The 14519-nt window shown below is 36.0% G+C and overlaps 2 protein-coding genes across 2 annotated transcripts in view; both read right to left on the reverse strand.

The window, feature by feature from the left end:
- Positions 1-14519, reverse strand: part of HIPK3 (homeodomain interacting protein kinase 3) — a 413563-nt gene that overhangs the window by 213201 nt on the left and 185843 nt on the right. The gene's annotated exons all lie outside the window — the stretch shown is intronic.
- KIAA1549L (KIAA1549 like) overlaps positions 1-14519 on the reverse strand; it is a 69245-nt gene that overhangs the window by 45574 nt on the left and 9152 nt on the right. The window contains exons 5-9 of the mRNA XM_085300848.1: positions 13285-13447; positions 9759-9818; positions 8009-8160; positions 6364-6535; positions 3945-4108 (exon numbers count right to left, since the gene is read on the reverse strand). Of these exons, the coding sequence (XP_085156974.1) occupies positions 3945-4108; positions 6364-6535; positions 8009-8160; positions 9759-9818; positions 13285-13447 (711 nt within the window). The remainder of the gene's footprint in view (positions 1-3944; positions 4109-6363; positions 6536-8008; positions 8161-9758; positions 9819-13284; positions 13448-14519) is intronic.

The following is a 14519-nucleotide window of genomic DNA, read 5'->3' on the forward strand; positions in this document are numbered from 1 at the left end:
AAATGTAAGTTCTACTTACCACCACCATGTCTAGGAATAAACTGCATTAAAGGAAGAGCTGAAAAAGCCATCCTCATCAGCAGGCACACTGTCTTAAATAAGATTTGATCTTGGAACTCTGCTCAGTAAAAGGCCACAGGACCATCTGGTGGCTTTACCACCCTAAAGGAAACTGGCAAGGCTAAATCACGATCAGGCACTGCTATAACACACCCCACCGCAAAGATAGGTGTCCAGTAGGACCACAGTATTGAAAARGGACAGAATTAGTGAGATTTAATATTGCTTTTGAAATTATAAATGGATGATCGGACCTTTAAATTACATTGCCAGAAAAAAGGCAGAATGAATATAGGGAGTTATTTCTGGCACTTTTTCCTTGTAATGATGATAAAAAAAAAAAAAAAAACAGCCTGTTTCTCTCTATATATGCCCATGTACACGTAGTTTCTCTGGTCTTTTTTTCTTGTGTCCTTTATCAAATTGATAGTGGTTGTTTTCTCATGGTATGCAGTATTTGCTTTTGCTTGAGGGACTTAGACTGCAGATCTTATCTCTATTTACCTGTAAGCTTATTCCCTTATGTTCTAAAAGAAAGGAAAGGTGACAAAAAAGATTACAGTTTTTAAAAAAGTATGYTGTGAATCACAAAGAGAGAGAAAAACTAACATCTACCCAAAACCTCAAAGTAAAACAGTATCTCAAAGTAAAAGCACTGTTGAAAGAACATTAAAATAAATTCCCATCAGAATTCCACCTAGTTGAATTTACACTTATTTAATTTTAGAACTTGTGAGTCAATTGAAAAAAACAGTAACAGTGCCTGTTCCCTTCAGCCTAGCACAGATATTACTGACTGCTAAATCCATTCAGTTCAGAATGTAACAGTTCCTAAGAAGGATACTATAAACTACACTGTTCACAAGAGGCCATTTTTTAAACTTTRTTTATTTAGCCTTCAGTCTCTTACAACTAAAAGTCATTCCTATATTACTAAGCACAGGCAGCAATTCTGCTGTTATATTATATTGCCCGTCTGCAGAACGAGATTTAATGCTAAACAGTCCATTACCCCTCTGTGCTGGGCTCATGCATCTAATCCCACCGAGAGCGGAGGGTCCCCGCGGCGATGTGGCAGGCAGCTCCCCCCTGCAAGGCGCTGCAGCGGCCCTCTGCTCGCAGCACCAACAGGACTGCAGCAAGAAACAGGCAGCTCCGCTCTGCTGGTTCCCTTGACACAAGACTTTTGAAGTCACAGCACATAAAACAGCACCACTAGAAACAGAAACAGCTGAAATCCACGTRTGCATGGGTCCCATAATGTTTTCTTTTCCTGTCTATTCAGTATATTGGATATTCAAAATGYGGCAGAAAACTACTTCAATAACTCAACAGCAAATTCTGTTTCTAAAACTAAAAATCACTCTGCTGTAATTCCATTTACAGAAAAAATTCAGCATTAATCAAGTAGTCTCAGGCACTTTTATAAGCAATGAAATATAATATATTAGTTTTAAATATGATGTAGATACATCCTCATCAGTTATTTGTATTGCCAAACTGCATGAAATGTAGCAATTAGTTTTTATTGTTATTGCTCTTCCTGATACTAACGTTAGAATTAAAAACAAAATTATTCTCTTCAAAATGACCTTATTTTATTATCTTTCCAGAATACATTTCTTCACATTATTTTAAGTTAAGATGCTAAAATGAGGAAAGACAAAATCAGTCCATTCCCATCCTGCTCCAGAATTTATCTTCCACAGTCCACAAATCAGTATACACCTTGAACAAGATCTGGTTGAACCTTTTTGATGGAGCTAGCCCTGTGAAAGTAAACTAATCAATTTTCCTTTTATTTTGAAATGCATCACATTCTATGTAGTGAATCAAATTGTGTTTTATGAATTCAAAAAATATGCCAAAATTGATCTGAAGGTAGAGCTATACTAGCATTTTAGTTTGGATCAGGAGTGCACTTTTGAAATGAATCTCCAAATTACCTCCACTGACCATGCTTTGGTTCCCATAATACAGTGATCTCTGAGCTCATGGCTTTCCTTTCAGATTAAATTGAAATGGAAATGTGCTCCAGAAGAGCACCAACAGCATTCCAGTCACTATCAGGCACTCAGTCCCTGAAAACAGACTAGAGCAAGTCTTCAGTAAAATATCCTGAAATGAGTACAGAGTGGATGCTAGGAGCTCAGCACCAATTGTGTTGTTCTACAGATCCAACTTCTATTTGACTACATTGCTTGCTAACATAAACATAGTCTGACTGAACAGGTTGCAGCCTGACCACATAAATTATAGACTGATTAAATCTAGTTTCTCAGGGAAAGTCAAAATTTGACTTTCTCTTTTTTTTGGAATGAAGACAACTGTGGAACACTGAAAGACATTAAAGTTCTTTCTCTGTTGTAGCATCAATCAGCAGCCTTATTTTAAATCGCATCTTTTTTCTCAGGTAAAAAGCACCTGGTAATGACTGCCAGCTCAAAACAATGTACAAATTTAGTCCCACTTTGTCCTTTAGCTGGAACTAAGATGGTATATAAGAAGAATTAAGTGGTCTATGGTATTTGTAGTGGTTCCAAGCAAAGGATGATATGCATTTTAGAGGCTTCAGAGAGACTGTATATGATATCACTGCAGTGGTATTCATTTTTGTTGGTGTTTGTGATATTGCTTGTTTCACTTTTTCCAATCTAGTCTTAATACCAAGTTGATAACACAGGCAAAATGGATCAGCATATTGGAACTGAAATAGAATTGTCTTTTTTGTATTATTTTTGACCAGCTGATACAAATGTATGTTTTCAACTGCAACCAGCTACACCCACCCATCTGCTACTAACCTAAGATGAGGAGGAAAGAGCTGTCATATGAATTATGCCTTCCCTCAGCTCTCCTTCCCATCTACATTTTTTGGCGCAAGTAGCAGAGCTGAAATCACAAGAATCCTGCTGTCTACAGCAATAAGAAGCCAAAGAAAAATTTTATCATTTTATCCCATGCCAACAGAAAAGAGCAAAGACAACCAGAAGGAAGAAGAAACAGTATGATTTACATTTATATGCTTTGTAGGCTAAAAACTTCTAACTTCGGCTTGCCCAGTCTAAGAGCTATTTAACAGCAATATATCCTGTTCCTTGAGAAGGTAAACTTTGTTTCATTATAGGGACAAATAAGTGTTCTGGAATATTTTTCTGTTAGAAAGAGAGAAACAAACTGGAGAGGTGCTTGATTTGCAAAAAATTCTTGTAATTGATATGGGTTAGTAAGCATAAGGAAAATATGATTGTTTAAATACAACAATATTCACTAGTGAGTTAGAAAGTTCAAAGCTTCTAAAAGGGAAATAGCAGTGGGAAAAAATTTCTGAAAAATTCAAAGCATGTCTTTTCTGAATTACCAACTGGACAGGATGCTTCTCATTAGGACTAGGTCTGGACTACTGCTGAAACACAGAACTTCACCTATAGTCACATGGAACATGAAGGAGAAGCTCAAGCTGTGGAACTGAGAATGAGGTCCTAAGGGAGAAATGTTATTAAAAAAAGAGRTAGGTGTGATACTCCGTTTCCTCATTTGCATCTCAACTTCATGAAGGAAGCAAATGCCCCAAATAAATCCAACTCAAACACTCTGAATAAAGCATACTTAGTCTTAATGGGTAATTGCCTTACACCACTGCGTAACAGCTATTCCGTGTAGTAAGTAACAAGCTGTGAAGGAATTTGATGAGTCCTAAGGAAAACAGAAGGGTAGCTACTGTGATAGGATACAGAAGTACAGAGTACAGAAGTACAAAAATCCAACCTGTGAGTAATGATCATCTGAATTCTAAATGTTCTTCAAATATATTAGCAAAGAATCTGTAGAATTAAAACTTCAGAAAACAAATAAATGCCTTGATCTGCAGATTAGTCACTCACTTTAGCTCTCTGAGGCAGGTTCATCATGGTATCTGGTTTGAAGTCACTCTTGTTCTTTCTGCACAGAACTGCCGTAATGATAATGATGATAACTGTAACCACAGCAATGGGAGCAAGCACTGCAGCAATGATCCACAGGTTGTTCGGTGGGTTTTTCACAACAGCTACAGAAAATTAGAGAATAATATTAGTATTCCTTTCTTTTACTGTGTAAGCAAGATGTATTCCAATTGCTTCCAACACAGTCTTCAACTGCCTCCACTAACAATTAGTATAAAAGGACTGTTTTTAATTTAGCAGTATCTTTGGTCTTCTTAAGTAAAAAAATAAAAAAAATCAGCAACATCTAACACTGCTCAATTCATAAATCTTTGAGGTCTCTTCTCTCAATTAGTTACAGTCAGCTGCAAAAGCAGCCATCATCTCCCAAGTTTAGACATTAGATAATATGTTAGATACTACTTAAATGGCTCTTTTACAGAAAAAGCAAAATAAGGTGTAAGTAACACATCCTTACTTATTTTTCAAAAGTAAAAAGAGCCCATAATAAGGTAGTACGTGAGTTAGAAGTATAAATACAGAATCCATATCTAGTGTCATAGAATTACTAACTCATCTAGGGTAAATTGGCCCAACTCCTTAACAGACAACGAAACTAAACACACTATTAGTTATTATTAACATCAGTGGGGGGACAAGAAAATGCTCCTCTTGTCTTCTAGAAATACTCTGTCATAGTTAAGCTCAAAATCAAGTCTATCATTTCCAGAGGAGGGGAAATGACAAAACCGGAAAGAGCTATTTGCAGATATTTTAATAATGGCACCAGGAAAAAGGTACATTTCAGAAATGCAATGGTGCTAAAATGTTTTAGGTTCTATTTTATCAGAATAAAATCTCTTACTATGCATTCTCAATTGGCATACACGTGAGAGAACTTCCTGTAACACAAATACTGTTCTCTCAATTCATTTCTTTCATGAAAAGCAACAGATAATCACATTATGATTCTGAAATCTCTTTTAAAGAAACACTTTGTTAAGTTCACTATGCTTTCTCCGTTTAAAATATTTTCCTATGCTACTGGTTGCTGGCATGGACAGGCAATTGTGAAAAAACAATGTAAAACAGTCTTTCCATTTCCCAGGGGACTACTGCTTCCAAATGTCATTGAGCTTATTAGCTGTCAAAGGCACTTAGCGTCTTTTAGGGTCAGACTTCAAATACGTATCATCTTGTTCAACAGCAGTTATGAAAGCTAGCTGAAAGTCTGTTTAAAGCTCGAGCCTTTTTTTTTTTTTTTTTATATCCACAACTATTTGCAAAGCCAGTGCAATTCATTGGTCTATGTAGGAATGGCACCATTAAATACATATTTTGCACACAGTGCAACAGCAACTGTATGCTTTGTAAATCTCCAAAAAGCCAAGCTAAAGTCAAGGTTTAAGTTCCTGTTCAAGGTTCATGTTTCAATCAACTTGTATAATTTTAAATTATTGACTCTGAACTCGTAGTTTGGGAATGAAAGGGCTATCCTTTCTTGGGGGAAGGAAAGAGAAACTGAATTTTATTGGACAACATTAATTTTAATTAGACTGTTGTAGTGTTGAAACCAGTTGTTGAAAATCTATTATTATTTCTAGAAAATGTAAAGGAAAGGATGACTTTATGGCTAATAATGACAAATGCTTAGGAATCCTAGTTTAAAATTTTAACTCAGGCACCAGTTTCCAGTGTGACCTTGAATAAGTCAAAATCATGGTTCATTTAGAGCAATAGGACTTCAGTTGATTTTGAAGCAAGTCTTTCATTTTGCTCAGTCTCTCATCTATGAAACAGGAACATCAATATTTTTATTATTCATCTGTCTGTCTAACCCAAATATAAGCTCCTGAGGATAGGTGTCTTTTCTTACTGTTTGGTGCAGAACTTTTTGTGCTGCTGTAACAGAAATTATAATGAACAAAACTGAAGTGTGCATAAAATATATTCCTTGCAAAATACAAAGAAAAAAATACAAATACTGTGTCCAAAATGAAAATAATTGATATTTTCCCATAAGGAACTATAGAGGTTATAGAGCAGGAACTATGTCTCCTGCTTTTCAAATATTACAGTCTGAGAATCACACAGAATCAGCAAGGTTGGAGGGGATCTCTGGAGATCATCTAGTCCAACATCCCAAAGATTTCCTGGTGCTGCTTCCACTGGGGCTTGAACCYAGGACCTTCTGCCTGTAAAGCAGATGTGAGAACCACTACACAATGGAACCACCCCCATAAAGCTTGGCTACCTAATGTCGTAATTTCTCTTTCTGTATGTTTTCTTCCTGTGTGATCAACAGAGACTCCCACACCTATATTTTTTTTTCAGAGAGAAAAAAAAGACTGAAACAGAAAAATTTTGAAAGGATTCTTACGATCAGCTTGAACTTGAATAACATAACCTAGTGTCAAGGCCATGCGCTGTGAGTCAACGGTACTCAAAATTTTGGCAGCTGCAGTACCCAGCAAAGGTTTCCCATTGTATAAAGCATAGTATGTCAGTTCAGCCGGCTCTTTGGGTCCTGGAATACGCTGGATTTTTACCATCTTTCAGAAAAAAGAATGAGAGAAAGAGAAATAAGCTCTCTTTGTATTATACCACTGCAGTAGATCAAAGCCTGCAAGAAGCTACTTGAAGGCAGTACACACACAGAACTCCTTGAAGTCCATCAGATCCCATATAGCATAAGCTCCATGCAGATACTCTCATAGGATCAGGGCTTCTCCTCTTTACAGCCTAGTCTATGCAGATTAGCAAGCACTGACTGCCTTCATAAAAATCTTTAAACATAATCCCAATGTAAAAGGGATAATTTCCTATATTAGGAAAAGCATGCAGTGCACAAAGGAGGAAAGGATCAAATGTTTGGACATTGCAGTCTTCTGTAAAGGGAGGATCTTTAAAATTCTGTCCTTATGTGGAGAAATACGGTTTACTGGCATATTGCAGTTGAAAAATCCCCCTCACATTTTATTTCTATACTCATTACTTGCAAGCTAGGCTATTATTAAAAAGAATGATGCTCTTTCGATTTTATTCTGTAGAACATCAGTGGAATTTTTGAAGTGCACCTCTATCTTTTTTTGACGATAGAGTTAAATATCAAACACTTCTAATGACGAGAGGGGAAAAAGGAATTTTGTCATTTTCCTCCATTATGTCATGGAATAAAATATGTCCTGTTTTCACGGAAAATCTTACAAAAGTTCATATTTTCAGCAAATAAAAATGTGTACCTTCATTTTAAAATTCTTTCAGCTTGAGAATGCACAGAATTGGGGGCATTTTAGAAGAATAATAATTTGTTTTTATATCTCAAAATAAGTAAGTCTTGAAAAACAACATGAAACTGAAGGAAAAGAGCAGTAACCTGACAAGCAGTTTCTGGAAACAGATCCAGTTTGAACTGCCACAACTAGAAACAGTTGACTAAATTAGAGAGAAAAAAAGACTTTGAGATACTGCTAAATAGGAGAAAGAGAAAGGCATTTAATAAACCACTCAGGGCTCAAAATCCTATTTCAGAGTGTGATCTGTGGCCATGAGACCTGAAGACTAACACTGTATAAAGACTCTGTCATATTATATTCAATAAAAAGTAAAAAAAAAAAAAAAAAGAGAAAGAGAGAGAGTTCTGGAGTTCTAGCTTCTAGTGAGTTACCTCTACAGCGGAAGAGTTCTAAGAACAAAAACCAGAACATATAGTTATGTTGAATATGAGACTATTTACACTTACGTACCTTGATTGTATCAATCTTCATACTAAACCAAGAGAAAATATTTATTAACACTGATTAACTAATGAGAACAAAAGATGAAGCACAYAGAAACATGGCTGATTCTAGAAAAAGAAATTCATCAGCAATGACACGCCTATTGAGCTCACTGCTTTGGTATTTATGAAAAAGGACAGGAAATCTCAATCCAGATAAACATTTTCATACAAATTTAGGCAGTACATATGCAAACGAAGCCTTTTTCAAAACTTATCTAGATGCAATCTATGTCCTATTGACCACCTGCACAGTGTAGCTGCCCACAGTAGTGGCACGTTTAAATCTTCTTCCTTGTTGATGGGACATCATAAAGAGTGGGGCCAAACGCTGCTCCATTAATCTTGCGAAGCTCTGATTGTTCAGTCCCAGTAATGTAATATCTACCCCTTGTATAACTGTGGGAATGGAGAAAATAACATATCAGCACATCTTACATAGACAGACTAAGAACACACGGTTTTCAGGGCTATTGTGACACTGATGTACTAAGTAGCTTAGTACACATATTATAACTGGATACTGTTTCATCCCCCCAGTAATTCCTATGGGGGTATAATGTGCTTGTGTTTAGCTCGCTGCACTGTTCTCAGATGATCTGTGAATGATGTTTCTACACTCAAAGAATAAAATACTCCAATATTCTTGGTCTTCTATTTACCAAAATGGCTTTGAGAAGGACCTAATCTATGATCTTCAAYGTAAAATAAAAGTAAGCCCTCAAGTGAAAACCAGTTTGAGAGCTGTCTGTTTTTATGCTTATCAAAAGAATAGTTAGGTGACTCTGTTAAATAGAAGTTTTTCACCCAGCAGTTTGGAAATCTGAAGGTAGAATTTTGTAGAGGTCAGTCTGAAATAAAATATTCTATGTTTGAGAGCACTGAACACTGATAAAAAACATTTGTGAATAGACATTTCCCAAGTGTGAATGAATAGAAAATCAAAGACATTGAATTTAAATAAAGTAAAAATAAGTGAGATGGCATGCTAATTTAATTCATACAAATGTGTGATTTTTTTGATATTACTTAAAAATTCTTTTGGGAGTATATTGATTTCTTTTGAAAAAAATGTCCATGGTAACATCAACAATACTCCATTACAGTGAGTGTACATAGGCAAGAAATGTAGTATCAGGTTGGTGGGATGCAAATGGGAAGAAACCTTACCATTTCCTTCAGAGGATGATAATCTCCACATACATGTATTTTTAATCTCAAAAATATAAATAGATATAACAGGTATCAAATCACATTGGATACTGGAAATACACTAAAAATTTTGATGTATTTCATGTCAGGCTCCTTTTCTTTTGCATTCCTGGGCATAAACAATTCCAGATGTAGACACATTGATTAGAGAGACCTTGATCTCTATGGATACAAAGATTGGGAAAGGGGTCTTGAATTTGCCTGCTTACCACTTCTAAAGTCAAAATGATTGTGAATAGGAACGTGATACCAGCAAAATGATTTTGCCAAAAAAGTATTCTGAAATCTATTAGCATTCTCTCTGTCTTCTTTTCCATGAAGTTATGTGTTTAGTACTTCAGGTGAAAGATGCAGAAATTCCTGGACCCAGCCAGTGAATCATAACAAACTTTACTGCGTTCAACAGATCACTTGTCTTCCTGTGTTATATCTACAATCCTCTTTGGATTTCAGATTTAAATCCAAGTCCTAGAAAAAGTTGGAAGGGGCTCATTTTTGTTTTAAAACTCTGAAAAGACAATGTTGCTCTCATAAGTGCTTAAGCCCAAAGTGGCATGAATTCTGAGGTAAGTGCTAGACTCAGGAAACACCTCTGTTCAGAACAATAAATCACAGTTATGTCCAAGAGTAACCTTAAATACTTAGTCCAGTTGGAACCCAGCAGAAGTGTTCAGTGGGCAGGTATTTATTTGTGTGTAAAATTACTGTACAAACATGTTTATAGAATTGATCACTAACAATTATTCTCTCAAGTGCATAGAAGAGGGATAGAGATTAAAAGATACCTGTAATCACCCAGTAGTCTCTAGTTGACTCTGAGACATCAAGGTTTGGATACTCCAGAGCTTTAAAATAAAAGTTGAAGTTATTTCATAATATTCCAACACCCTATACATTACATGTGCCCAAATTATTGGGTCGAACAAACACTGATAAATAAAATTGAGCTATGGTTTTTCTGTGAACACTGTACAGGGGATAGCACATTATTTCTCAACCTAGGAGGAAATACAGAGGCATAATATGATGTCAGGATCACAATTTCTCTTTTGTCTGAGAGAGCAGAAATCAAGTGTAAACAGTAGGAGCGCTGTACAAAGTAGACCATGTATCCTCTGTTGCAAAAATATAGGCTAGAACATTGGGGCAAAGCCAAAGATTGCCCATGGCTAAAGGTCATAYGTAATATATCTGTATATATGTTTTATATGTCTGCTGTTTTCTCCCTTTGAGTAAACATTTATGGAAAACGTGACAACATTCTATGATGATTCTATGACTTAATCTTTACTTAAGCCAGGCCACAATTTGATCCCAAGGTAATAAACAAGGATCAGATTCCACCACCCACAGAGGGCATCTCCACATTCTAATTTATCTGCAGAAGGTTCATCACCCTGATCTACCAGAAAGTGTCATGTTATGTTTCTAACCAAGGACATTTCACATCCATCTCAGAGTGCCGGGCAACAGAGGGAATAGGAACACCTTCTACTGGCTTCTGAAAAAACTAACATAGAAATGCACATATAATAATCTATAGAATATAAGTAAAATGAGAATCCATACAGTTGTGCGTGTGTTTACATATGCACACGTATGTATACATACATACACACACAGACACACACATATGTATACAAAAATACATTAATATATACATATATGTACGTTTTTGGAATTAGATTTATTATATGAATTATAAGTGAGATTAACAAAACTGTGAAAACTGTCTTAAAGTGTAGCACATATATATTGAAAGCATGACATTCTACTGCATCATTTAAGGTATCACTACCATATGTACTAACATCTGTGAGAAACTTATGTTTGCTAATTTTGATGGGTTTTGTCAACTTTTTCATCTCAAAAAAGTGCATTAGGCTGTAAAATTCAGTATGGTGTTAGTTCATTATATAGATCAGCACTTTTTTCAACAGAATTACACAATATGGAGAACATTAATGCTTGGAACTTAATTCAGAAAATATCCATGCTTTTCATGTTGATGCACTTATATTTAGCCACCTTATGTTTTTAAAATTCCAAAGYGACCTGAAACAGTAAACAATGTAAAACATCAGATTATGCAGAGTAAATGCTTTTGAGAAGGAATTTCATTGTACGTTTTTAGCTGTGCATTTCTATGATAGACTGTAAAGATTTTGAAAGAGCTGCAAGAGTCTACTGGGAAATGATGTATTCTGAAAATGACATCAATATCTGTTTGAAAAACTAAAGCCACTGCACTGCCACATGAATAAGCATCAAACACTTTTCTAAGTAAACATTTTCACAACACAAACTATTGATCTGAAGCCATAAATACTACGCACACATTAAGTCTGCTGTATACCTGCTGTGCTAGGAATATAACCAAGGACTTCAACATGAAATATAAGCCATTACTTGTTAAAGGAGCACTAGCTGAAGACTCTATCGTGTCAATTAATCATGTCCTGGGAACAGCAAAGAACTGCAATACCACATGAGACTGTGTGACAAATAACTTGCACAACTCCTCACTAGCAGGTACATTCCTATACAGCTTTTGTGAAAAGCACCATAATCCTTTTCTGTCGCTTCAGAGGCCAAAATATTGAACAGAGCAGAGCCATAATCAAAACACACCAGAGCTTTCAGCTTGGACTCTTAGACAGCATGTGAAGACAAGCCCTACACACAGGGCCGTCCTCTGACATGCTTGTGTGTCAGTCACAAAAAGGAGAGTCGCATAGTGAATGGTCTATAACCCTTTCTAGGTCCCTGTAAAAAACATTTGTCAACAACCTTCCTCCACCTCCCTTTGCCTATGCAAAGAGCTGATAAAAATGCAAGCTAATCCAAAGATGTCTATCTTGTCCTTTGATAGAAAATCGGATTCAAAAACAGCCTAATGCAGTGTCATAATTCATCACCTGACAGTTTCAACTACAGTCATTTGGTTGTATATGCTTCTATTTTTATGAGAATTTGCATAATCACCAGAGTTAACCGGGATCCCTGACCCACTCGCACTGGAAAGTGATCACTTACTAATAGACAGAGTATTCATAGTACAACTAACTGATCAAATATGGCACAAGATAATTATTCTGCTGTTGGTCTGTTTGTAAGGCAGACTAGTCAAAAAGGTAACATATTTTCCTTAGTGCTCACTTTTCAACAGTCTCTTACAACCAGAAAATAAACAAGCACTTTAATGATTTTACTTAGAGCTACAAATCCACTTAATTTAGTATTCTGATCATAAAGGCATACTTAGCTTTATATTCTTTACTTAATATTTCAATACTTGTGAAATTAAAAATTAGTTTGTCACTGTTTCAGCCTTATCAGAGAATTTGAAGGCCACTAGAAGCTTAATGAGATGTATTTGAACATAGTATTTTAAATTTAACGAGTATCTCATGAAGATTTACTCACAGCAAAATCAGCTGAAACCTTACTTAACTGAAGTCCATTATCAGGCACTAATGTATCCATTACGTCTTTTTGTCTCCTTCCACTTTCAGCGAACATGGATCTCTTCCACTGAATGGATAACTTGTCTCTACAGTGAGCTTAATTTCACATTCTGAATTTAACAAGCAGATTAAACAGAAATCCCCATAATCAAATGTCCTGTTTATTTACTCATTTAGAGAAATTAGCATACAAAGAGAGTCAAAGCGCGTATATGCCATACAGGCTGCCCAGATGCACAACTTTCTCTAGCTCACAGTAGCCAGTCTGACTCCTCACAATAATCAAAATGCAAGTGAATTACTAGCACTTGTGCTTAGATCACATTCTAAGCGGAGTATGAAGTTCAGCGAACACTTAATCACTAACTTTTTAAAAGGAGATCTGTAAACAGAGCTCACTCACTATCCAAATGTGCTAGCATCCAAAGCATGCTACCAAGTCCTCCCACTGAAACAAGTACCGGGGTCTAATTCTTTCGCCTTTAAAGGCTGTGCTGAAGATGAACTTTATGTGATGCAGTAAGTTTCTCTGAAATGGAGAATTGGGGAGATTCTGGTTTTTGTTTTAAATAAAACAAAAATTTTAATCTGTTTGGAATCTGTCACAGTTTATAATTGAGAGTACACATGTGTTGTTTCTTAATTATCTGCCAACTTCTAGAGACTGAAGTAGACTGAGCAAAAAAAAAAGCAGGGCTTTTTTTGTTTGTTTTGTTTTGTTTAACAACAAAAGTAAAGTAAAGTCAGCAAAAAAGTACAATCTGTGAGTTTCATGAGGAAGCTTATGGTGCTTGCAAATCAAATGCATGGGGCTGGCTAATCTTAAAAAGAAGTACATACTTACATTCTGCAATGGTGAGAGGGGGGTAGGTTAGATAGAATCCCACTAATTCAGCTGACAGCTGATTAAGAAGGTTGCTGGAAATGGTGCCATTTAGAGTTGTACTTTGATTGCTGACTACATAAAACAGAGTGACAGCTTGGGAGACATTGGAGGTATTCAAAATCTGAAACAGAAGCAGAATAATGCATAGCTGTGTTTCAGGTTAGTAAAAAAAAATGCAAACAACAAACCAGGAAATCTTCTTCAACAATCCAGGAATCTATTTCACTAGACACAGCTCTTTCAATGTTCTTGTGTAAAATAGTCTGTGATAGTTTAATTCTTTGCTTAGCACATGAAGAATTATTGGAGAATAGCAGCAGGCCAAAAAGGCACAGTTTGGCTAAAGAAGTTTTTTTTCCCCATTTCTTGAAAGGAACTATAAGATGAGCAACAGGATGATTCTCTGAAAAAAAGCTTAACATTTCTGATACAGACAAGTTAGGCCTGTATGTCTCGCTCCCTTTGCTGCCTTCCCAGTGTTGTTATCTAGATTTTTTTCTTTTTCCATAAGAAGAAAAGACATTTCCTCTTTCTTTCCTAACACCAAATTTCTACCTGCTCTCCTCCCCTCAGGTCTATACTAGTCTCTTTGGAGAGCCAATGAGCACTACATTTAATGACCAATTATATTTACTGAGTGCTGGATCAGATCCTCAAATGCTAGTTTAATGGGGGTGAGGCAGGGAGGAGGAAAAATGGGGCAGGAACTGGAAAATATGTTTTCTCAGAAATCTCATTCCCGGGGACATTTTTTTTTTTCCTGTTATTGGCACTTTAGGTAAGCCTGACAGCATTCAGCATTCACGTATACTATTTAATTACCTCATTTGTATGATTTGGGTCAAAAACATACAATATGACATAATAAAAACTTTAGAACTACAGCAATAGGTCAGATCAAAAGTCTGTCTGCAGATATCCACTTACAAATGGCCAGGAGCAGATGCTTGGAAAAGAGCACAGAAACAAGCAAGAGATGGCTGCTTTCTGCACTGAAAGCTCCTAGCTTACAGCTGAGGAACATTCTGAGCCATAAATCATATGTTTTTGTTTAGAAAGCATTGATGGATTTTTATTCTATATGTTTGGCCAATTGTTCTTTGTAATTTTTATACTTCCTCTCCAATTACATCTAAATATCTTCAAGATGTTGTTATCCATTGCACAAAAAGGTTCTTCTTTTTGTTTAAATC

This window comes from Rhea americana, unplaced genomic scaffold (genome assembly GCF_003343005.1).
Source record: "Rhea americana isolate MKP2758 unplaced genomic scaffold, rheAme1 scaffold_17, whole genome shotgun sequence".
NCBI classification, from domain to species: domain Eukaryota; kingdom Metazoa; phylum Chordata; class Aves; order Rheiformes; family Rheidae; genus Rhea; species Rhea americana.